The 26069-nt window shown below is 35.8% G+C and overlaps 1 protein-coding gene across 1 annotated transcript in view; it reads left to right on the top strand.

Annotated features, from left to right (window-relative positions):
* Positions 1-26069, top strand: part of LOC115443776 (voltage-dependent calcium channel subunit alpha-2/delta-3) — a gene marked incomplete in the record, with an annotated part of 76158 nt that overhangs the window by 46009 nt on the left and 4080 nt on the right. The window contains 20 exon segments of the mRNA XM_037442908.1: positions 9296-9524; positions 10515-10646; positions 10907-11184; positions 17702-17815; positions 18086-18281; positions 18490-18626; positions 19105-19185; positions 19306-19386; positions 19739-19813; positions 20031-20045; positions 20133-20243; positions 20364-20577; positions 20869-20914; positions 21178-21350; positions 21613-21703; positions 24275-24388; positions 24574-24844; positions 25061-25312; positions 25418-25532; positions 25618-25933. Of these exon segments, the coding sequence (XP_037298805.1) occupies positions 9296-9524; positions 10515-10646; positions 10907-11184; positions 17702-17815; positions 18086-18281; positions 18490-18626; positions 19105-19185; positions 19306-19386; positions 19739-19813; positions 20031-20045; positions 20133-20243; positions 20364-20577; positions 20869-20914; positions 21178-21350; positions 21613-21703; positions 24275-24388; positions 24574-24844; positions 25061-25312; positions 25418-25532; positions 25618-25933 (3041 nt within the window).

Genomic DNA, 26069 nt, shown 5'->3' with positions numbered 1-26069 from the left:
ACAAATCATTCGTTTTCTCTAAAATGGACTATAGAATGATACCTAGATTAGTTTTAGGGAGGTGCATCTGCACTTACGCACTATAATACATAATATCATAAAAAAAAAATCCAAATTCAAAGCGCGCAGGTTTTTGAAAATGCTTTATTATAAAAAAACCTCTGTGGTCGATACATGCCATTGTTGCAGATTTATTTAGTGATTTATACTTTTTGTGATTTATTTCTGGGCAAGGGGGTGCACGTGCACCTCCCTCCGGCGCCCATATGCGTACGATATGCGCGTCGAACTACAAAGACGATCTTTCGTCAGGCTTTCTATGCTGCTGCTGGTGATAGTATATATTTCATATCTGCCCGGATAACAAACATCGTACACAAATTATTAAAACACGCCATAGTGGTCCATATAAGTGTGCCGCAATCTAGGAGCAGCCCGTTTCGTTTCCACAGTCCGGCATAATTGTGTCGACTGCCAAGGGGTAATCATCTCTCAACAGTTGACATTCTACTGGACCCCCCTTCACTTACCATCAGGTGCAGTGGGGTCGCTTTGCCCTGCAGGTTAGGAAGATAATACAAATTTTATAAAGACAGATCGTAGCCTGCCTTTGAGACTTGACAATTCCTAATGATTGATTATGCAATGCCAGTATCCTGCAGTGCGGCAACAACAGAAACAACTATTATGAAATCATTTAACTAATTAGACTTGAGAGGCTGAATTTTTGGATAGCTTCAAAGTTCCTGGAATTCCTCCCAATGCGAAAAGTGAAGCATTATGTATGTTTTTTGTTTTGTTCGTATAAGCAGAGGTTGTATAAGTGGCATTCATTAATATAATTTATTGTTCTGAAAAGATATTTGCAATTAAAATTTTACAAGCGCTTCACTCGCCTAGCACTAACCGTGAAGAGTGAAGATTCTCAGATCGGTTTATATTACATTTATAAAACTCTGAATTATGCAAAACGGGACGACTTTGCAGATAACTATATTTTTCAAAAGTGATGTTATGAATTCTACTTCTACTCTTATTCAGGAAAATGGGATGCAGCTGAGTTAATCTCTTTATTTCAGATTGTAAATACTCAGGTCAATTGATAGCGGTATTAAAATTTCCAACGAACGCTTTCAAGATGCCACTGGAAGCGAAGCATAACTAAAATATGTTTCCGTGCGAACTAACTTTGAATATTAAAGCAAATAAACAAAGTATGCCTGCGACGCCAACAAACTATCCAAGATTTTCCGTCACTTAACAAATTCCTATTAAACACGTCGATATTTTCAAAGTAATTCGGATAATGTAACACAAACAATTTGTCGACCGCGTGTGGCGTGACACGACGCGTGACGAGAGCCAACTTTGAGACGTTACTCCATCGAACTATGCACCTGCATCGGAAGTTTTGAATAATTGTTCGTAACTAGATGACTAGATTCAACGCACATTCATGTTTAATAAGAATTATATTGGGGTTAGTTGGTTGTTGTTTACAATTAACAATGGTTTAATATTCTTGCCAGTGATTGATATAATACATTAAGGTTATAATTTTATTATTGGAAAATGACATTTCTAGAAAATGATTTTTTTTGTTTCACGACTTGTGAGTCACATAAAAGTATAAGCCGACCAAATACAAAAGTCTCACTATAATCTATGTGCCCCAGATAAATGGTAATAAATTTAGTACTATCTACATTAGATGTTTAATCGATAATTGTGGTATAAAAACTTGAAACTTATGAAACAGGCCCTTAAGTTTTTTAATTCGACACATGTCATATTGTAGATAAATAGTTATTATAAAGAAATAGAGTCCTTTACTTGGAGATTAATTTTGTAGACGTTCGTAGCACTACGTAGCAGCCGCTAAATCTTCACGTAGCGTTATTAAAGACACATCTCCCATTTGGATAATACGGGTCTTTGAAAATTGTTTTCACTTATTCAATGCCAAGACACAGTCGCAATCCTAGCTTTATTAGTCCTGTATACTTATAATCAAGTTGGTGTAGACTAAAAGTCTTAAAAAAAAGTTTCCAGTGTACAGTTTGCAAATGTTTTCATGTTGCGACGTACCTAAGCACAGATATGGATTTATCATGGCGTAAACCAGAGTGCACGGCATACCGCCAAATTCCGGAGGCAAGCCGCAGGGCGCAGCGGGCACACCCTCCGCGCGGCGGGCGGGCGAGGCGGCTTGGAGAGGGGGACCAGGAAGTAGACCGCTGCACTTGCCCGACCTTAATGCCGCCATCAGCAAATTGCGAAACAGCAGCTGTTTGTGACAAGAAATCTCTGACATAATTCACGCCATTGGGCCGCAATCGGCGCCGGAAATTGCTATGACAATCATCTCCGATGCGACGTTCATGATGATATAAGTCTCCCGGCAGGAGACCTGCGAGATGTACCAGCTGTACGTTGACAGTAAAAACACGATTAGTGTTTACGATGTCGTGACGACGCAAAAATGAATTTAAAAATGTTCAGCAGTGTTTCCTTTTGCAAATGTGACGGGGGGACCGAGCAATATCTGTCAGACGGTGTGGAGGGTTATTAAATACCATCTTAGGGGCTGAAGTGCACCGTGACCCATATCTACTCGCTGCACCGGCCGACTTATACGAGTGGACTTTATTGATTCGCAGTCTTGAGACGGCGCGCGGTCCCGCTCGCCCGCCGCTCGCCCGCCGCCCGATGAGGCGGGATAGAGAGCGCTGTTCCCGTAGGCTACTTACTCAATATTCCAAAGGCGCGCCGGGACGCCTGCAGTAATAGGACGCTTAGGTAACACGCACTCCACTAAACGGGAGTTTTATATGCCGCCTCTTTATACATTTTGTACGTGTTTTTTAAATGTTTCTATCAAGGATGACATATTTAACGTGATAATGGTTTTGTTATTTCACCCAAGCATACATTTAATAAATCAAGCTTTTTGGTAATAAGGATATCAATAGCAAAAGATATCTCCCTATTCCCATTGCCTTATTGTAAAGAATTGAACTTTTGTAAGTTTGTTTATACGACGTAATCTCTGGAATTATTTAAACGATTCTAAAAATCATTTAACGATTTAATATTTAATAATCATTTAATAGAATAAAAAACTATCCGTGACTAATTATTTTACTGGTAAAAAATATCATACGGACGGAGTAGCGAACTATATCTAGCAAATACTAAAAAGAAAATATATGTATATACAAACATATTTTTTAAATAAGTTATGTTCTATGCTTCATGTATATTACAGCATCGCTACTATACAAATATTCTTGAAGTAATTACAAAGGAGCGCTTTAAATTCCTTGTTCTTAATTGTTGTTTCATCTTTAGAGTTGCATTCCCGCGACTCCTTCCGACTTCCTTCAACATGAATTGTTCACATAATTTTTTTCTAGTAACATAAGAAAGGAACTGAATTGTTTTTGAAAATTTAATCTCACTGAACTTACTTAAAGTAAGCACGGTAAGAATTTTGTATGTATAGAAGAATATCCTTTTGAAGAAATATTCATCTCATAAATACTGTATTTAAAAATATTGTCACTCCTAGTATTGAGTACAGTGCAAGCACTTATATTTTATCAGATCAGTAGTCTATAAAAGAGATAGACGTATAATGTCCATATCATTAAAATAACATAAACGTTATCCGATATTTAAATTTATAGTCATAACATTATATCAACACTTTCGACACATTCAATATTCATTCAGTAAGTTTTATGTGTTGAAATTAAATAAAAAAGCAATTTAGATACACATCTTTATGTAATAGAGTTATGTGATAGAAAACTTTCAAATCACTCGTAGTCGGCGCGTGGGCGCATGGCCTATGTCAAAGGGCGAGTCAACGAACTCTAGCGCCATATTAAACTCGATTCAGGACGCCACAGCTTCATCGGGCTTAACAAATGTTACGAAGTACGAATAATCATATTATTGCTTAAACGTGCCTCGGCGACGTTTTGTTTTCTGTCCTTTGAAATGAAGAATTCTTTTCTTTTAAGAACGATGTAATTGAAAGTACTAAAAAGTTGAGAGAATTCTATAGAATTGTATAGAGAATTCAGTAAGAGATAGACATTTTCACAATGAAGAAATGGATAATAAAACAATTGATGCACCCGATATTTGGCGAACACATTTTCGTCCCATGTGATAAAGGGCAAGGCACGCTGATCAAATCATATGTTTAATCTCACATAAATATTTGCACTGGGAACTTAGAATAGCTCGGTTCGATATACACTCGGTTCGATTCGAAGCCATAATAGGATTGCAATAATACTGCAGGTATAGTAATATATCTACGATATGTAATTAATTCAATTAAGGTATCTTATAATTACTGATGTTATATATTAGTGAAAATGTTTGGATATTTGTTTGAAGTAAACACGAAAACAGTTAAAGGGATTTGTATGAAATATGTCACACGGATAGACCATGTTCTAGATTAGTAAAAAGACTGCATTTAATATTATAATTTGCTCCCATGAGAAATAATGTCATTCTTTAACCTGATTTTTTAAATAGCTTCCGCTATCGTGAGTGTGCCGCTATAAAGCGCTATTTATATAGGGATTTTGTAGAGGAAAGGCTTTTCACGCGTGTGAAGCCGCGAGCAACACCTGCTATAGAATATTCTGTTGTAAATATTAATATAACTTTGTTCTAATACGGTTAGCTTTGAATTTTCGTCGATGTCACTTAAATGCACTGGTATTTTAACGTTAATTCCATTATATTTGGTGCACATTTAAATTTAACAAAGCTTAACGTTAACGCACTAAAAGCATGAAAATTAGATATTATCGCCAGGAGATATAGAGAGGCGAAGTAGATTTACCTCGTACAAAATTAACAACTATTTTGTGTTTTCAAAAGATTAAGTAATACAAACTTTTTTATTTTATAATAATAGATAGTAAGAGTAGGAAGTAGGATATTTTATTTGACACTTTTGAACAACTTCAACCCAACAACACAAAACACTGATAATTCACGGATTGAATATTGTCCCTAACAACGCGGTTACAAATACAGTTTACAAATATTTGTCGGTACACGAATAGTTCGTCAAAACGCGCATCTAGCTTGATCTCCGCCGACGGGCAGGATTACGATTGTTCGCATTGCAAAGCCAGGACAGCGGCGACAGAAAGCACAGAGTAACCGGTCCCAGTGCCTCCATTGCGCCTGCCTCCTGGCACCATTCCACTAATACGATACCTATTATTGCAAAATATGATCGTCGTACGCTTGAACGCGAACTTTCTTATTTGTTTCTCTGGCCTCGTATTTTAACTTGCATTTATGTAGCTTTAATGTTGACGTAATAGAGCTGATTATGCAAACAATGAATAACATACTTCGATTGTTTGAGAAGAATATATTATTATAGCGTTACTCCATATATTAAACACAAGTTTTTAGCTAATGTTATAAAGATATAATTTCTACCGTAAAATTTTACATTTAAAGAGAATAATATATTGTAAAATATTTGATAACAACATCGTCGCCCTGCTTTACGAAAATTAATATTATATTATCCTTTGTGTTTGTAATATCTCGTACGAACGAAACAAGGAAAATTCATTTCCAACTTTCATTGTTGGTTTAAAACATAAGGCCGGGGTCCTTGCCACCTCTTTAAACAGCCAGTTTGTTCGCTTACTTACATGAATATTAATTCTCGTGTCAACAACGTAAGTAGTAGTACAAGTAATCGGATTACATATGTCTAGGAGACAGGGACCGCAGCCTCAGCCATCGCGAGACACTTATTGCATTATGACAGGGTACAACCCGCCCTCCCCCCTCTGCCCCATGAAGCTGCATCGCGCGTCCTAGCAACAACACGCCAAATAACATACGCAGTTCAACTACATGCCGCTGCAGTTTATGACAGGATAAATTAATTGCTTCGGTTGTGGTAATATTTTGACAAGACGTTTATTCGTTGTTTTTATGTTTCGGTTCCAGAAGTTCAATTAGGTTGCTTGGATAATACCATCACAGTAGATTGGAACTCTACTCATTTAAGCATGTTTTTTCGTAATACTGATAATTTACAAATTATTAATGACATATCAATGATATATAAACTCCCCGCACATGTCATGGTGTATAATTTAATTATTTAAAAGGTATGTTTAAAGAAGTTAAAATTAAACTAGTTCATTCTTAAAAAAATAGTATTTTTCAAATTAAAGCAAAGTTGATACTAGCAGTAATACGCCATTATACATAAGTCTTTGTAAGTACGCGAAAGCTTCTTTGAAAATTATGGAAGAAGCTCTCGAGTATCGATAAAATGGCGATGAGTTTATATTAAATATCACTACTTGTTTATCAAACAATACCTAACTGCTTCGTTCAACAACTATATTATGAAGCTATTTGATTACAAAATATTAAAATACGGCCTCTTCTGTGGCGAAGTGTGAGTCAGCTTGTTTACATACATTGACGCCTGATTGACACGAGTTTTGTTTGAAAAACGAAAAGCCAAATGTTGTTTCAATTACGAGTCGTCACAGCATACACATCATACAAAATAAGTGAAAGGAAGAACAGGGTAAACGAGGGAGGGATTAGATAATTATATTAACAATGACACTATAATTAATAATAATAAAGTATAGCTTTCATACAAACATTACCTTCAGACCAGATTCCAATATGTAAGAAACGAGGAATTTATGTGTGCGTATGAACTGTATTTATAGCATGATTTAATTCCCATTATCGATCAAATAATTAATCCACAAAATTTTTGAAATTGTGTTTTAGTACTGAAATACCACCAATGTTTATACAATGCGTATATATCGTCACTGATGCAATGTGTACTCTTTCGTGAATATATAAAGACATAACGTCAAACTCGACTCAGCTACAACGGATAAATAAAAGAGAAATATTATAATTAATGTTTTACGGATAAGTGTGAAGTTTTATAAGCAGAATAACTAGCATAATAAGTTGCAAAGGGGAGTCGGTACCGAGGTGCGGCGCGGCTCTGCGCCGAAAGCAGCTAGAACTTAGCCCAACAATAAAGTTGAAAAATCGTGGGGATTGCTGCGGGCGTCGCCAAGAAAAAACGACTCTAACATTTCGCACTTAATGAAACTGTAGCTTGGAACAAAATAAAGAAACGACGTATTTACGGAGCGGTACTAAGCATTGTTTCAGGAATACCAGCCTTTTCATAGCGGATCTTAATGGGCGGGATAAAATATTTGTTGTGTCACGAGATCGCAAATTTTTCATTAGCTTTCAGATACTGTTGTGTATTCTTTCTTTTTGAATACATTTGTAAAATTCTCACGCTCTGTTTTACTCACCGAGAACTGTGCTCAGATCCCTACAAAGTGATCGATTATCATGTCATTTGCACTGTTTGATGTTTAAGTATAACTTTTATTGCAGGACATTGCAGTATTAGTTTACTTTCTACTATTAATATATAAATGAGTATACACAAAAAGATTTTATTGTGTTGTCTGTAACCCTAGTTATGAAGCGACTTTTGCATACGTAGTTAAAACTAGAAAACTGTACTACTCTATCTGTTCCAATAATTTATTATTTAATTAACACTCGTTTCTAAATCGTACCTAATGAATTGCACTTGACACTACGATTACCAACTTTTCCGGCCTAGCATAGCAAGTTCGTTACAATAGACGTGTAATCCAGAATATCTGTAAACAGCAAACGATCAAGTTTAATAAAAATCTCGTAGTGCGAAGTGTCGGTGAGCGGTGCGGTGCAAGCGCGGCGCGGTCCGGGAGGCAAGTGCAAGTTTTAATTACTTAGCTCCCACTTCGCAAGCCTGTTCCCACGATGGGGCTATTTCGTCTCACAACTAAAAAACTCTCATTTATAAACTGTTTTGTGGATTCTTTATAGGTATTATCGCATAAACAAATTATGGAAACCTTAAAATCTATGAATTAGTGAGAGAATATTGATGTAACTTTATCTAAAGTTTAAATTACCTACCTTTGAAAAAGTTTTCCGATTTACTACAAGTTTGATCTCTACTAACAATTTTAATACAAATCCATTCGCTCAATACTCTAACTAACTTTAATTTACAATACTATGATATACGTAGATACATCGGGATCGATAGTCGCATCGCAAGGCTTCACTAACTTCCACGTTACGTAAAACTAGCGCGTTTAGTAAAATAGGATGTTCTAATTTCACAAAACCATATTGTAGGTACGAAGCGAAATCTAGACTGCGAGCAATCAGTGGCGGCTCGTTTTGGTCACGCTACGGTCGGTAATGCCACGCACCTTCGAAAGGGTTGCCAAATGTCAGCCTGTAACCTGGCCCACCTTAACCCTTTCGATGAGGTTGAATAATGGACTTATTTGTTTGATTACAAACGATGACTGCGTTTGTTTCGAATGTTGTATTGAGTGTGATTTTGGAAAGTTATTTAAAAACGTAGATAGGTCTGTTTACATACTTCAAAACATTGGCTCGGGTTAATATTTGGAAGTGCTATTTATATCTCAAGAAATAGCTAATTACTATACTATTTTACATATTGATTTGATCGAAAATCTGTGTACAGTATTTTGTAAAGGACCGACAACAATCACAATTGCACAAGTAACCTCAGACTTATAAAACGCCGTTTATTTGTGGCACTTGGGCAACGTCCTGGGACAAAGGCGGCTATCGATCAGCCCAATTCCACTGTGGCTAATTGCCGATTGTCTCCTGCTTTTATCCGGCAACTCTTTGTACTCGACCGTCCGTGATTCCATCGATGACTTGACTGATTCCACCCTCCCATTGTCATCGCATGGGAATATTGATGCAAATTACAGAGGGTTTAATTCGGAATATTGGCGCATATCCGATGGATATTACGTGTAAAGATTATGCACGTCTTATTTTTGAGTATAAACTTATTAAGAGCATAAATGTGGTTATGCTCTTAGATATTGTATCAATTAATTTTCTAAATTAGGTTAGTTCAGTCTCTAAATTATCAAAAATACGCCGGCTTGTCTTATTGGATGTATTCAGACAGATCTTTATCAGCTTTGGAACATGATTAATCTGAATCAACGACTATAGTTAGAACACCATATAAAAGTACCGAGTCGATATCCGGTTGTATACAGCCGAATATACGATATATACCCAATACATTGTTACTAGTTCACACATAATAAAATATTCATCTTAATACATAAAAAACATGCCATTATTTAGCTATGTTCCATACCTTGTACCATAGCGCATAATGGACAGCGCCGAAGCAGCCGCGCTGACAGCGGGCAGCGGCGCCAGTGACGGCGCGCCCGGCTCCTACTACGACGCGCGCTGGCTGAACGTGCATGCTGATGACGGCACGCTAGCAGCTCGCGCGCGACGTCTACTGCTTGCTCCAAGTCGACACTTCGATCATATAGCTGTGAACACAAGTTACAGCGCTGTGCTTATGCCGCCATACATTAATGTTGAAGGTAAGATACTTTTCGATAGACTCGCCCCTGTCAAATCATGTATACAGCGAAAAGTGTGTGCACTAGTTACCCCTCTGCCTCCCCCTTTAGGGATTAAAGGCGTTAGGGCATGAGTTTATTTGTTATTTTATATGGGGAGGTTAAATTGGTTAGAGTAGTAGTAATTATGAATTAATTTCATATATATTTTAGTAATTAAAAGATAGTAAAGCTTAGTAAACTTTTGGATTTTTATCAAGCTAGAGAATATCGGCAAGTAATAATCATTATATAGTATTTCTAGTACAATAGGTTAGTATAATCTAAGTTTGAAATCAATGACACAGAAAATTCGGTTTTATTAACTGAAAGGTTAGCGTCGACAAAATTACAACGAAATAAATGACTTCAGCTAGCTACGTTACAACACAAGGTCTTTGTAAGGTTTCGGTAAGCCTATAATCGATTCTGATTTAAATCGACCAAAAACATTAAATTACAGGAAGCCGTACACAATAAAGTTTCAATGGTGATCCCTAGAGGGAAAATCCTTCATGCTTTACGCCATGTTTTATACAAAGGAGGGCGAAAAATCATTAAAACCACATCGTATTTAATTCAAGGGGTAGTTACACGGCTCTGAGCTTGAGGTCCGCGTGGGTTTACTTAACAAACCCATAGCACACAGCCGAACCATTAATTTTTCCGGCCGACGGTCCAGGAGAAAGCAATCACGGCTGCTCAATGAACCAAGTTTGCCAATTACGTTTTTTTAATGGTTATTTAAGAAAAAAAAAACCTAATTGGCCAAGACCATGTCAAAATTTCCGTACATTCATTATTCTGGTGCATTTATTACATCACAATATTCCAGTCCCCGTAATATTTGAAGGCTTAAATTATATTCTACGTTTTTGTGTTGCAGTATGCTTTTAATTTCGACGAAAATAGATTTTTAAAGAATACATTTAAGTTTTAGATTCGTGTGACGTGTATTTCTTTTTTGCGCAGATAGCGAAGTGCAGAATCAGATAGCGTGGTCGGAACACTTGGACCCTCTATTTGTGAACAACTACGAGATAGACTCTTCGCTCTCGTGGCAGTATTACGCTTCCTCTACAGGCTTTATGCGACGATATCCAGGTAAAAATATGTTATATTGACTACATTGTTACCCGAATATCGGTAAATATATTTTAACGTGTAGGTACCTACCTAAATTTGTTATGTATACTCTACATTATTGGAACATCAACTTATAGTCCACTTCGTAAGAAAGAAAAAGACACATTAAAAATACTAAATAATAAAAAAAATGTGGTTATATTACATGGAATATCTATACAGTTTATACAGCATAAAAATAAATAGTATCGATGTCACATCAAATATTTTGGCAACAGCTATGTCCTGGCCGCCAGAAGATGGATACTCACACCACGCAAGAGACTTCTACGACTTCAGGTCGTCAAATTGGTTTGTGGAGGCGGCCACCTCTCCCAAAGACCTGGTGATTCTCCTGGACGATTCTGACGACATCGGCTCCTCGTACTGGCGGCTGGCGAAGGCTACCGTCTCTGCATTACTAGACACACTGGGGCCTAATGATTTCGTTAACATATATCGATACAGCGACACCGTAGCAGAGATACATTCCTGCTATTCGAAGATATTAGCTCAGGTAAGTGTAGATAAATAATTTATATGAACAGGCTTATAAACTTCTGTTGCGAAAAATATATTTTACAGCACCTAGAAATACTATGGCTGTCTAAAAATATATATAGACATTTAAGACTTTACTATTTTCTAAACTAGTAAGATTACTAATAGTACTTTTAGAATAAAAGTAAGGTTGATTTACTTATAATTTTGTGAATTTAACTTTACTTTCACAAGAATTTGTGAAACTAAATTATTTATTTGATTATATTGACGTGTACATTTACTTCTTACTAATATTTCTTTAAATGTTTTGAAGCACTTACTTCTCGTTAATTCGTCTAATAAAAGCAGTTTTTTGTAATATTAGGGTCAACCTTAATGGATTGAGAGTAGCCTATTTATGTCATTGGACACAACAGTTATTTATCTAAAGGAACACTTATTAATAAGTAGATCAATACTAACAAATTGTTACAGTATAATACTTGCCAGAAAACTGGGGCTAATATTTACATTTTACGCTAATTTGTAACTTTTTGTACATCTTACATTTTCCAGTGAAGTTTTCCTTTATTTTTGCCTAGTCAAGATAATTAATCATGATCTCATCTTCTGTAACTGTAGGCTCGTCAACAATTTAAGTAATTGCTACTACATTTTGTGTTGCTTTTCAACATATTGTTTTGTTCGAAAATTTGGCCACTTATACCTTATATTTGTTATGGGTTTCATGGTATGATATCGAAGCAATAATCATTCCAGTAAACTGACTTACAGGCGAACGTAACGCTACATTTAAAATAGTTTTATATTTACATAATATAAGTAGATTTAACAGGTAAGACTAATTCTAGAAAAAAACTGGAGACTGCTTGCTTGAGACATAGTTTAGTTACACATCAATACGAATCAATACGGTCTAATACGGATTGGTATAGTTCAAATTCCCTAGAAATGATTACGGAGAACTTTCAGTACCTAACAAGGAATACCTATATAGTTCGAAATGTTTGCACCGTATTCCTTGGACAGTAGCGTAGTTTACCATAGAAGGGCCCTATATCATAATTTGTTAGGGGCCCTTGAGAGCAGTGCTAAGTTTTGGGCGCCCGCTCATTTTAATATAGGTATGAGTCAAGACCCCTAAAGCTTGGGTTCCCGTATAACTGGCACGGCCAATACGAAACGGTAGCTATACCCCTGAACTTGGAGATCGGAAACGAACCCATGTTTTCTTTATATTTTTCCTGGAATAAACACAAACAAACGTTAGGTCGATGACCGCGAAGCAGATTCAACTAAAAAAGATAGCATTGATAACATATACTCATTATATCTAAAACAATCAGATTACATGGGGCACGCTTACAATAAACAGCAATCAAGATCAATTATAGGACATAAGTTTAATTAAAACAAGGGTTGCCGGAAACAGGTGGGTGTAACAAATTGTTTAACGTCAGACCTGATTTAAACATGACGTAAATTCCACGCCGAAATAACTTGCCTACCTGCGTATAAAGGTTTTAATATCGGTTGGCCCGAGTCAATTACCAGCGCGAATTGCCTCACGCTCTGAATTGTTAATGTTTAGGACACGGAGCTGATAATTTACTATTAATTGCTTTTGATGGGGAATTCAGAATGGCTCAGCGATATAGTGAAACTACTAAGTTTGACGAACGTGAGAGCGCTGTTGTGCCGTCCTAAATTCCCTATCCTACCGCCAAGACCATGCAAGCACATTCTTTTTAAAAAAAAATCACGACCGCACAATTACAAACTAACGTAACACGATTATTCCATAAATAAATTTTATAACAATAATTCCAAAGAAAAAATTAAAGCCACCGCAGAAAACAATAAACCAGCCGAACTCGTACAATAAGCGTTCTTAGATAAATGCGAGCGTAATAAAAGGGAAATTTATTACTTCTCCGACAAACTTCAAAATGCAGCAATGATGGAGCCGTTCGCGGGATCGTAGGTTCCGCACCGTATTAGGATAAACACACATTAATCTTGAGACGAGATTGCGCCGGTACATCGTTTGAACTTCCAACAGTAATGGGGAATCGCTCCACATACATAATTCGTAAGTCACCACGTGACAATTTTCAGAAAGAAGAGATTTCTTTCTTACTCCTCGCAAACACGAGATGTTTTTATAGCTATAATGTACAAATTAATATTTTTTGAAACCTCTGCACCACAGAAAAACTCAACAAATTCCCACTAAGTAAACGAATGGTAAAATAGGTATTTCAAATAAACACCTTTCTGAGATACATACAAATCGAATACCATCCGTTTAATACGGTGGAATTTCAGTGACGCAAAATCCAGACCTAAAACAAATATTTACGCATTATACAAATAATATTTTTCTCAACCAAAGAATTGAATCCGTAACATCTTGGTTTAATGTCAGCATTATTACTTTGCCCCAGAGACAGTCAATAAAAAGTAATAAATAACAAATAATTTTTAATTAACCATTCGTGCACACAACGTGGCTTATTCGCTCGAGACAGGATAAAAAGTGGTATCCTTTTTGTGGCCATTAATTTTATAGCAACCGAGTTATTACAAAAGTTGCCGTGCAAAATGCAAATTCACTTAATATTATAAATTTTGCTGCAGTTTTGTGCAGATCTAGAGTTTTTGGTGTGCCAATGTGTGTTTATAATTTTATACTGAACTTTATGCGCTGTCTGTATAGCTGTTTAATTTTGTCAGCTCATGTTTGAGACTTCGTCAGCTTGGAACACTCTATATCTTTGAATTATATAATGGAATACAATAGGTCACGAGTGCCTTGTTCAACTCCGCCTGACTCGACATTCGTGATACATTTCATCATGTTATACTTTATTATTTTTTAAGATATTTATAATTTGAATGTATCCAGGACTCTACAAAATATCGGCAGTTGAATCAAGCAGTAACTTTATGGTATAAATTTGAAATAAAAATAAAGAGAAATCTCTAAATAAAAATGTCTGAGCGTAGTCTACGTGGATTATTAATAATTGCATTTCAAATATTGTTTTTTAATAACGTTACTATTTGAGTCACTCTGACCGCTAAATAAGCACGAGGTGCTGATGAATAGAGACCAAGGGAAAAGTGAACAAAAAGACAATTTTACAACTCAAGTTATTGCATAAAATATACCAAAATTTTTACAAACATAATCATTGAGTATCATGGACGATCGTAGCCAGTTCCGAACAATGATTTACATTTAACCCGGCATGCTGAGTTGTGTATGGGTTTTAGATAACGACCTTTATACAAAATAAATTATAGGAGCAAATGCACGTATTGCGTGCCTGGCCCGACATTATGCGATAGCGATACTCATCGATGGCGAGCGGCGAATGTACGCACGGTAATGGCTTTGACCAATCTGACATTAATGTCACTCTAATAAAATCTGGTACATTCGATACCGCTTTCAACAACAACTCCTAATGGCACACGCTATGTACGTATAATTCATTTTTATTACCTGCATCAGACTTTATTTTTTAATTCATTTTTATGACTGATAAAAAAAAGCATAGCCTGATACTAATGAAACTACTTTTCGCGGAGTTCATTTAAGTCCTATCTTATGAAAATGACGCTTACGCCTTATTAAACACAAATCTAATCTGGTGAAACTGATTTTGTGTTCTCTAAAAGCTTATTCAAATTTACATTACCCAACCCGGTTAATGAACCCGGGACCTCACCGGTTATTACTGAAACAAATGAGGCTAATGCCGCTAATCGTTACCACTTTCCTAAGCTCTGTTAAATTACAACGCAAAGCCCGATTGTAAGTATTTCAGCGTTGTTTTAAAATAACGATGTTCAATTATATTTAACAAAATTTTCTTATCATTGTAGCAACACAATGTGACCGTGGTAGTTTTTAAAACTTAGATTATATTTAGAGCATGTTCTAATGGCAAGCACTAAACACCGCATTGAATGCTGTAGTTACACACGGCGTTTGTTAGGCGTTGAGTGCCCGCTTTTAGTTCAGTTCGAATTCTACTTATTTTGTCTAAGATCATTTTGTTTTTTTCATCATCATAAGAGCGAATCCTTCCTAAGCAGTTCTCCTTAAAATCTTATCTACATAATCATTCTTTATCATATCTAATAAAGCGTTTTACAACTTGGTCTATAAATAATTATGTATTGACGAGTTCATAATTATATCGAATGTGCATATTCACCAAATTAATAATAATAATATCAGCCCTGTATTATATACTTGCCCACTGCTGAGCACGGGCCTTCTCTACTACTGAGAGGGATTAGGCCTTAGTCCACCACGCTGGCTTATTGCGTGTTGGTAGACTTCACACCTTCGAAATTCCTATAGAGAACTTCTCAGATGTGCAGGTTTCCTCACAATGTTTTCCTTCACCGTTAAAGCGAACGATAAATTCACAAAGAATACACACATGATTTTTTTTTTTGAAAAGTCATAGTTGTGTGCCCTTGGGATTTGAACCTGCGGACATTCGTCTTGGCAGTCCGTTCCACACCCAACTAGGTTATCGCCGCTATTCACCAAATTGACATATAATATACCAAAACACATACCAAACGCGCCTCAAAGTATTGAACTCCTTTGAAATACACCAAGATACTCACAATTCTTGGTTCTGCAACAATAAAGTGCTTCTCTTTAACCGTAAAGACTCCCAACTGAAGTGATAAGACGATCCGCATTTCCCGGAGCGACTTTAAACGGAGCACCTATATCAAAGGTAATATCATCTCGCGCTCGGTTCGTAAGACTTGCGAACTTTCCAGATATAATCTACACTACAAAGAAACGGGGGAGTCTCGTGACTTGCCGCGCTCTTCGACAGCTCCTAATAAACATTGGAAATAAATGTTTGATATTCATAATATTGATAGAAGAATACGCTGTATTATAAAGCACATAAATCTTTATTTTATGGCTGCGCAAACAATTTTATGAACTACATAGGTCCATAAGTTGAACTTAGGTTATGAGTTATGACAGTTGCTAGGCTTGAGTACGATACGTGAGTTATATGCTTGCGAATAAAAATCTGTTGACCGATAAGAAGAAGCTGCACAAAAGTTATTAAATTATTTACAATTAGGTACTTTCTTCTTATGTTCAACATATCTTATGATGCGGTTTTGATTTCAAAATTCTAGAACAACATATAAAAATATCGTCATGTAGTAATTGTGTAGGCAAGCTTTTCATGATAATTGGGTATATAATCTTTGCTTACTTTTTGGTCAACAAATTCGAAGATACGATTTAGATATAAGTAATATTAGAACCTATACTTTCAAATCAATGGTAAAACCAAGTACTGGCATCGGTATATTTTATTACTTAAAACATTAATTTTTATTCAGCATAATAGACTGTCTATATGTATGTATGTTAGTACATATCCATGAGTCTATGTCTACAGACCTTTGCACTTCGCAATGATAAAAAAACCATATATTTAATTCATCTCACATTAGACTTAAATGTCATAAACGAGAGTCAAAAGTCAATATGGAACGCTCTTAAAACCCATCCGAAGAGACTTCAGACCTCTCGAACTCTCAACTTCGCTAATAAGCGATCCAGAAATTACCTTGATGGCAAACATGGCCCGTTTTATGTCGTCTACAAATGAAACTTTGTATATTTGTGACTTGTTATAACAAGTCCCATTATAAGAGCCGTGTTTGCGCGTATTAATTACTCGGTAAATGCAGTATTTATTGTCTAACGGCTTATTTACCTTTGCGGGAACGTAAGGGAATTTTGTTTAGTTATTTCACCAGCATTTTAGTTGTTTGATTACTAATGACTATGAATTATTGCTAAAAACCATTGTTAGTGACATTTATTAGGTACATAAATGGAAAATAATAACGTTTTGATAGATTTTTTTACTCTCAACACAAATTTGACTCTCAAGTCTCAAATATATTCGTAAATGTTAAATTGCCATAAAAATATCATTTTGTAATCAAATAGTAATTTAAAAGTTTTTGATCAGTACGACTTTTTAATGTTCGATATTCTATCGGTTAGCCTCGTATTGACCTATAAAACAGAACACGTAGATGAAAGTTAGGTACAACTAATAACAATGGCGCTTGAAGCAAGTTTCAAGGTTTGCTGCAAGCGCGGTGTAGCAGTTTTGCAACGTTTTAACTTATTAAACCCAACTTTGCTCTAACGGCTATGTTGAGCGAGGTGACCTGACACCACTTTAACAATCATTCTATCTAGTAATATATTTATTGCCATATTCGATATTTTATTTTATGTATTACATCTAATGATAATATATGTACCGTGTTTTTCTTAGTCCATGCCGATTTAATGTTGTTTAATAATTTTGAAATTTAACTATTGTCATTATTTATTAAGCAAGTTTAGAAACGTTATACACTCAAATAATTATAATTATTATCACCTTTTTAACACAGAAATATTCAAAGCATGAAAAATCTAGACTAAGTTTCCTTTTTTGCTGCAGGCGGTGCCGGAGACAATTCGCGAACTAAAGACATCGGTTTGGAATGCCGAAGTATCGGGTGGTGTGGCGAATCTGACTGGAGCGCTCACTACGGCTTTCGAAATACTAAATAGGGTATTTATAAAGTGTTTCTCTAATTTTAATCAAAGAACCTTAGGCTCTAGTCAGCGCAAATATTGACAATATTTAAACCGCAGTAGTAATAAGCTGTTTTGCAGTAATCGACCAGTTATAAAGTTAATTACAAAAAAAACGCTAAACATTTGCAAATATCCCAAAAATCTTGTTGAAATTCATCCATTTCCGTAAACTATAAAGTTTTGTGACTGCAGTGCTCATACAGAAAACCCTAAATAAAACAACTCTTACCAATCCTTGTTATAGTACAACCGCACTGGCCAAGGGTGTCAGTGCAACCAGGCGATCGCGGTGATTGGCGCTGGAGGCGGTGCTACGGGGGTGAAGGGGGTGTTCCGGACATGGAACTGGCCCCACATGCCCGTGCGCATCTTTACGTACAGAGTGGGAGGAGATACTGCCGCGGGACACACTATGAAGGACATGGCTTGCACTAATAAAGGTAGCTGCTATGAAATAATTTATTTTTTTGATGGTATTAATTGGACTTTATGTTTAGTTCTGTAAAGATGATATTAGTAATGAATAATAAACAGACTAACAATTTAAAAAAATGTTATATTGAACCACTGGAATATTTTAACCATATTATACGGATAGATAACTACGTATAATATTTTTTTAATACTTCTTTCACTATATTTCTTTAGGTTTCTACGTGTCAATTAATGAGCACGCAGAAATCCGTCCTAAAGTGTTGCACCTGGTTGAGGTGCTAGCAAGACCACTCGTCATGTACCAAACTGTTCATCCCGTGCACTGGAGCCCTGTTTATGTTGGTGGGAGGGTAAGTAATCTGAGATCTAAAGATTCTACCCGATGTCAGCAACAGTTCCTACAAACAACTACTAATATACGTTCAACAAGATTTATCAGCTTATAATTCCATTTCAAGTACTTTTGCATGTGTTCGCCGTAATGAAAATTACTATTTAGACAAATATATGAAGTGCTGGTCGGAAGGCCGTCAAACCTTGCAGTAATACAGTAATCGCTGAATGACGGTCTGGTAAAGAAACGTTATACACACACTCAACACTCATTTATCCTCTAAGGGGTATGCAGAGGAGTAACCAGGGCACCCACTTTTCGCCAAGTGTATTCCGTCCCATGATATGATTGGGGGCGAGCCTATCGCCATATTGGGCAAAAATTCTATGCCCGACTCAGGATTCGAACCCAGGACATAGCGCTGCCGTACCGCGCATGCAACTACGCCACGGAGGCAGTCCAAACGTTATAATTTCGTAAACTTTGATTTACAGAGTAGCAGCCTCTCTGACGACGGAATGGGTCAACTGATGACATCGGTCACCGTTCCCATATTCGACAGGAGAAATCACACGGTATATAGACAGCTATTAATAATGATTTTACTGCAAATGAATAAATGCATATTTACAATAAACCTACATTACATTTAAATCCTTAACGTAGATAAATAACAATGTTCGTATTTTTTCTAGCAAAGGGAAGCAAACCTTCTGGGTGTAGTCGGAACAGATGTACCTGTCGATGAGATAAAGAAGCTCGTGCCACCATACAAGGTAAATGGCGAATATGAAAATTACATTAAGTTTATGTAAATAAATAAAATTAAAATGCCTCCTGTGTTTCGAAGAACTGTCCTAGTCTCATGTGAATTTTAGCTGTTGAATGCAGACTAATCTCCGAAATCATTAAACTGATTTTATCAGGGCTTCATAGATCATACAAGTCATACAAGTCTATTAATGAGGGGGTTTCTTTTCGGATATTAATCTTTCGATAACCATTATAGTTTCTTCCCAATAAAAAAGGCAGTTAAAACTAAGACATGTTTTAAATGAGTACTATGCAAAATATGTTTTATTCTTATATAAGATTATGCGTATTTTCAAGTGCATGTTATTGTTCTAGTTAGGAGTTAATGGTTACTCCTTCATGGTGGATAACAACGGGCATGTTTTATACCATCCGGACTTAAGACCTTTGGTGAGTGGCGCTATATAAATGTGGTATTTTATAAAGATAATTTATGTAAAATTTTGGGACATCATATAAATACTCATTGTTTTAAACACATCATCTATTTTTTTCCTTCCCCGTTCCGTATCCTAACCACACGCACATTCAGTTTCTTACTCCCGCGCACATTCATATTAGTTAAAATATAGCTTATATTGTTTTAACAATTTGTCTTTTGTTACAGCATACAAACGAGGAAGTAAGTATTTATGACGGCGAATTATATTTACTAATATAATTAGTTTAATGCCATCGTGCAAACTGGTAATAATAACCCTCATTTCAGTACACGGAGACATTAAGACCTCTATATTCAAGTGTTGACCTTACCGACGTGGAACTACTAATGGATTCTGACGAGAATTCGAGGGTTAATCTTACTTCATTGTTACTTGATGTGAGTAGCATAACTAACAATACCAAATGTTGATAATGTTAATCGTATGAATATAAATCTATTATGTTTGTAATAAAGTCTATTTTCATAAATCTAGTTATGATAATGTATAATTTCCAGCTTCGACATGAGATGATAGAACAGCGAGAAGGAGAAACAGAGATAGGGGTAAAGGTTCAGTATGACAACATGAGACGCGTGTCCACCCGGCGCCAGAGGTACTTTTATAGTCCAGTAGATGGCACACCGTTCTCCCTAGCCGCTGTCCTTCCTGATGGATACGGAATGTATGAGCTGCAAGCGGAGCAGGAGGTTAAACATAGTCCAATAAATGGTAAGACATTTGTTAAAAAAATATATTTAATATGGGAAAACACTTATCCTTAATGAGGAATTCAGTGAAATATGTTCTGAGAACCTTATTATACATTTTATATGATTATAACATCTGCAGTTCATTCTTATAATTTTAAAGATATTTTGAATTTGCTGCGTACTTTATTTAGGCCAATAAATAAAAATATATGCAGTCCAATTTAATACACATTTAATGTTTGTCTAAAACGCGTAACCAAACGTTTGAAAGCTTCACATTATTTATATATTTTGCTATGTTCCTATGCAGTCACGGAATATTTTAAGGGTGAAAACTGGAAAATCCACCCAGACTGGTAAGATACATTTTAATACATATAATTAAATGTGGTATAATTAAATCATCTGAAATACCGTTCATCGTTTCCACAACAAAATTCTTATCGTACCCATCTTATTGTTTTCATTCATTTCGGAAACATTAAAACACTACTGAAAATGTCGTATGTTACCATATAACTGTTTCACGGGATTTATCATTTTAATACTCATGCAGCATGTTTCCTTCTATATATTTTACTATGTTTAAAAAGACTAGAACCAGAATATATATCCCCAGGGTGTACTGTGAATACGCGTCAACATCAGATCAGACGTTTAACTCACCGGAGGAGCAACTGCTTCATTTCCTGTCAAGAGCTGGCAGGCCTGGCTGGAAATGGATGTCGCTGCGGCCACGAGCCCTCACTCTGCACAACGCACATAAGAAGCAGGACAGAGATTCTTATTATTGTAAGTTTATTATGTAAAGTAAGAGATAGAGTTATCCATGGATTGTCTGGCCTGCCAAAAGTTGTTTGACAAAAATATACTTTATTTAATGTCTATCAAAAGTCACTTTCAAAGGCAACCACTGATCAGTTGACAGTCAAGAGAAGAGTTAAGTACAGTTGATCGAGTCCAAAATATGTCATTTATATTATGTCCAAATACATAATTTATACTTCAACAAATTTCCCTAAACCTAGATATTAAATCTGCTTGCATGTTTCAGGCGATAAAACTTTAGTACAGTCACTCATCCGGGACGCAATGGTAATCAAAGAACTGGACGCTCACACTGGACATGCGAGTCACCATTCTCAGTACGTATCTAAATTGATCTTTGAGCACGCTTCAAAGCACCAAAATAAATTTACTGTCCAAATTTATTCAAAAAGTGCAAATTATATTTCAATGCACGCAAAATATGTGCTTCTTCAATAGCTTTTTATGAATCAAAAGTTGTATCTCAAATATTTTAATAACTATTCATCTCATGCCGAAAAATTAATCTGGCAACTCTTACATATGAATAAAAAAATTCTCGAATAACCTGATAGTAAGCGACATTGGAGATATATTGAGATAAAATACAAAACGAATAAAAAAAAAGTAAAGATTCTTTACCATTTCAACAATATTCATGATCACACAAAAACATATAATGATTTTGTAATAGACAATATCTCAGTCAAACCCGGCCAATAAACCGTAAACTGACACATAACTACGATTTACAAAATATTTGCACTGCAATGAATTTCATTTATAAAATAAAAATCATTGCTACACAGAAAATACATTTTCTGAAGAGATACGACTTCAAATACTGCGATAAAACGTTGCATGCAATCAATACTGTACACTTACTGCACGTTAAGTTAATTTTACGTTGATCACTAATTCGTCTGTGTTTGTCACACAAATAGCCCGATAGCAACGTTAATGGCACTACTGACAAGGTAACGTAACAAAAATACGTCACTTCAAATAGATATGCTAGCCCTAATGAGTAACTAGGTTATACGGCGGACTGCAGTGCACATACGTGGATTTGCAAAGTTATATTTCACCGCTAAATAGACCGTGTATGTAATTCTTATGTGTATTCTTGGAGAACTATCAATAATTCTGAATAATTCATAATTAAATTAAGGCTAAACCCTTATCGCGTAAATAACATATTCTGATCGAATACTTTTAAATGCAGTAGGTAATATTATTAACTACTAGCTTTTGCCCGCGGCTCCGCCCGCGTTATAAAGTTTTTCAGGCTAAAGTTTTCCGTTATAAAAGTAGTAGTTTCCCGGGAGCCTATGTTCTTCCCAGGGTCTCAAACTGTTCCATACCAAATTTCATCTTAATACGTTGGGTAGTTTTTGAGTTTAACACGTTCAGGCAGACAGATGCAGCGGGGACTTTGTTTTACCCTTAACATTTTTTTTACAAAAAAATAGGGGTTGGTGATAGAAGGGTATAAATTTTGGGTTTAATGTATTTTTTAATGCGAAATAAAAAAAAAAATAAAAAAATAAAAATTTGTATAGAATTATAAAAAAAATGTTAACGGTGGACAACCCTTAACACTTAGGGGTATGAAAAATAGATGTTAGCCGATTCTCAGACCTACTGAATATGCATGCAAAATTTGGTTAAAATCGGTAAAGCCGTTTCGGAGGAGTACGGAGACAAACATTGTGACACGAGAATTTTATATATTAGATAAATCCGATTAGGTTTTTCTCTTTAGAGATATTACCTTTTATTTTTATGACTACATATAATCTGATTTGATTACAAAAAAAATATATACTTATTTTAAAATATCAGAAAGAAATATTAAAAAAAAAGTAAGAAAACTACTATTAACAAATATTGATAGTTCTCTGATAGTCCCTTATTATAAAGTTATTTCTGCAGCCAAGGACAAGGTATAGTAATGTAACTAACGAAATTTATCTTTCCAGGATTTTTAAGCACGCAAGGATTTTTTTAATTCTTAATTAGATATATTATTGTTATTATTTATTCTGTATATTATTGCTATATAATATTCTGATTGTGTAACCGCATTATTTTAAGCTGTGTAGTGAAATGTTCTTAGGTTCGATTCCTAGGTCCAGCAAAACGTTATCAAAAAAAACTTTATGAGTTTTCTCACACATACCGAATACACATACACTTTTTCCATTACAATTAACGTGGAAGTTAAATATTGGAAAAAGAATAACCAGAAAAATGGTTTAAAACGTTTCCACAACGTAGAAAAACGCTCGTGACGAGGATCCCACGTTGTATTGGCTTATATCGAATAAATATAGAAATTACTACCTTTGCAAAAAATGGTCTGTATTATTATAGAAGGTAGACAGTTATTTTCTGTGACTCGATACGAAGCCAAATTCAAACTTTTTCTTGTGCTAGAATGCTAAGTTATTGTCGTATAGAAATCCAAAACATAGTTGGAAACTACATGAGTGCGAGTTAACTAGATTAGCCACCTGCGTCTAAAATATAATTCCAGTTATTGGGTGTTGCTAGTCTTTAATTAGCTAACGCTATAACATTATGAACGAAACTAATTAGTACAATCAATTAAGTACTTATCTCGAATTCGTCAAAACCAGCATCGATATTGTTGATTTTTATATAAAATTAGGATTAAAATATCACTTTTTGTATAGTTCACATACCTAAATAGTAAATCTAATCAACAAAACCGCTGCTTTTTTTAAAGTTAGAAGGTCCGTGACTCCTTAATAACTTTTCTTTTATTGACGTGAAAATACCTACGATTGATAAATGTTTGAGTGAAATCCTTAGTCACTGTTATATTAAAAATGTATCCAAAAAGTTAAAATATGCGTCGATATTAATCATGAACGTTTTTGCAGGCAAGGCAGATTCCACAAGTTCGTCGTGACCCTGTCCTTCATCGCTACTCGCAGCGGTCTGCTGAAGTGGACTGAAAATATTAACACATCAAGAAGTTCCGATTCCGCTGAATCGTAAGTGTCATAGAATTAATGGAATACCATTTAAGAATCTTAATATGATTTCTTAAATATGCAGGCACAGAAACTCCATAGATGTGTCATCAGCTATTTATTACATTAAAGGAATCTTTTCTCAAATTATGTAACTTCACAATTATCATATTATCTTTTATGTAAAACTGCCCGTTAACTTACAGCCACTTCAGCGAAAAATATGCAAGAGCATTCGATTCTGAATGGTACCGTCGTGCAGTCGAACATCACGCAATAGAACCGGAGAGCTTTGTCTTTTCTGTGCCCTTCCGTGATGGGTCAGAAGCAGAGGATCTAAGTGGAAGACCACCGCTAGTCCTGGCTACTCACGCTGTGTTTGTGGAATCACGAGGCCACAGAGCCCCAGCGGCAGTTGTTGGACTCCATTTCCAGTTGGAATCACTTGCAAAACATTTCTTGAATGTTACTTCTACCGTAAGTAATCTTCTTCTTCCGTTTATGATAAATAAATACCTTTCATTCTGAAAGAAAAGAGCGTATATATCTGTAAAGTCTAGCAAGCATTAATCATTTTTCTATATTGCGCATATCATGATGATAACTTCCTAACTAATGTCTCATATATATACATTTATTTACTCTCTCTCAAAAATACTTAAACTTGCTAAAAAATATAACTCTCACTTTTAGTGCACAGTTGGCACCGTCTGTAAAAAGACTTGCGCTGGCGACGAACTTGACTGTTACATCTTGGACGATAATGGATTCATTATCCTCTCGGAAGACGTGTCACAAACTGGCCGATTCTTCGGGCAAGTCGACGGCACAATCATGGACTCCCTAGTCCAGGATAGGATCTACAAGAAAGTTACCGTACATGACCATCAAGGTCGTTGTCCCGATTCCAGAAATCCGTTTAGTGGAAACAGCAACAAACTATCGGTAAATAATTATTTTTCTATTCCTGATTGTATCTAAGATCTATGTTATGGACTATATTTTATTAAAATGTAGGTTAGTTAAAGCCGTATCTTATTAATTTTACAGCCAATGAAGCCTATTTCCTGGCTCGGAAGTTACTTGACAAGTCTACTGGCAGTGTGGTTCCCTCTGTGGGATCACACAAAAGTCAAAGCTAAACCATATACAGAAGACGAAGTCGGTAAGCTCTTGTCGATTAAACGTTTTTTCTACTTTCATAATTATAAACAATAAAAAGTAAAAAATAGGGAAAAAAATCTTTTCAGATTATGAGGACTATGAGAACGAGGACATCGAAAATGACGAAGATGTTGATCGCGACCGAGGCACATACGAGATCATCATAGATGGGCTGGGAGAGAGTTCCCGAGATGGAGGCCGTCCTGCGGGACCTGCTATGTCCCCAGGGCCTCCGCCAGGTGCTGCGACTCACCGGGAACCGCCTCGTGAAGCAGCGCGGTCAGCTGCCGTGAGACCTTGCGACACTAGCGCCGAACTCTTCACTCTACAGTCCACGAGACTCAATGCAGCACAACCACTGAAGGGGAAACTTACTAATTGCCATAACTCTGGATGTGAAAGGTAAGTTAACTACTATTCATTTTATATAATATGTGTTATAAAGCAATTCATGTAGACATGGCGCCACAGTTTCATGATAACACATCCAAAAGCTCTCCATATTTAAAATTAATTATTCCAGCAAACTTATAATTTT

This window comes from Manduca sexta, chromosome 25 (assembly GCF_014839805.1).
Source record: "Manduca sexta isolate Smith_Timp_Sample1 chromosome 25, JHU_Msex_v1.0, whole genome shotgun sequence".
In the NCBI taxonomy this organism is placed as follows: Eukaryota; Metazoa; Arthropoda; class Insecta; order Lepidoptera; family Sphingidae; genus Manduca; species Manduca sexta.
Note: the sequence above shows the minus strand (reverse complement) of the source record. Positions and strands in the feature narration are given on the sequence as shown.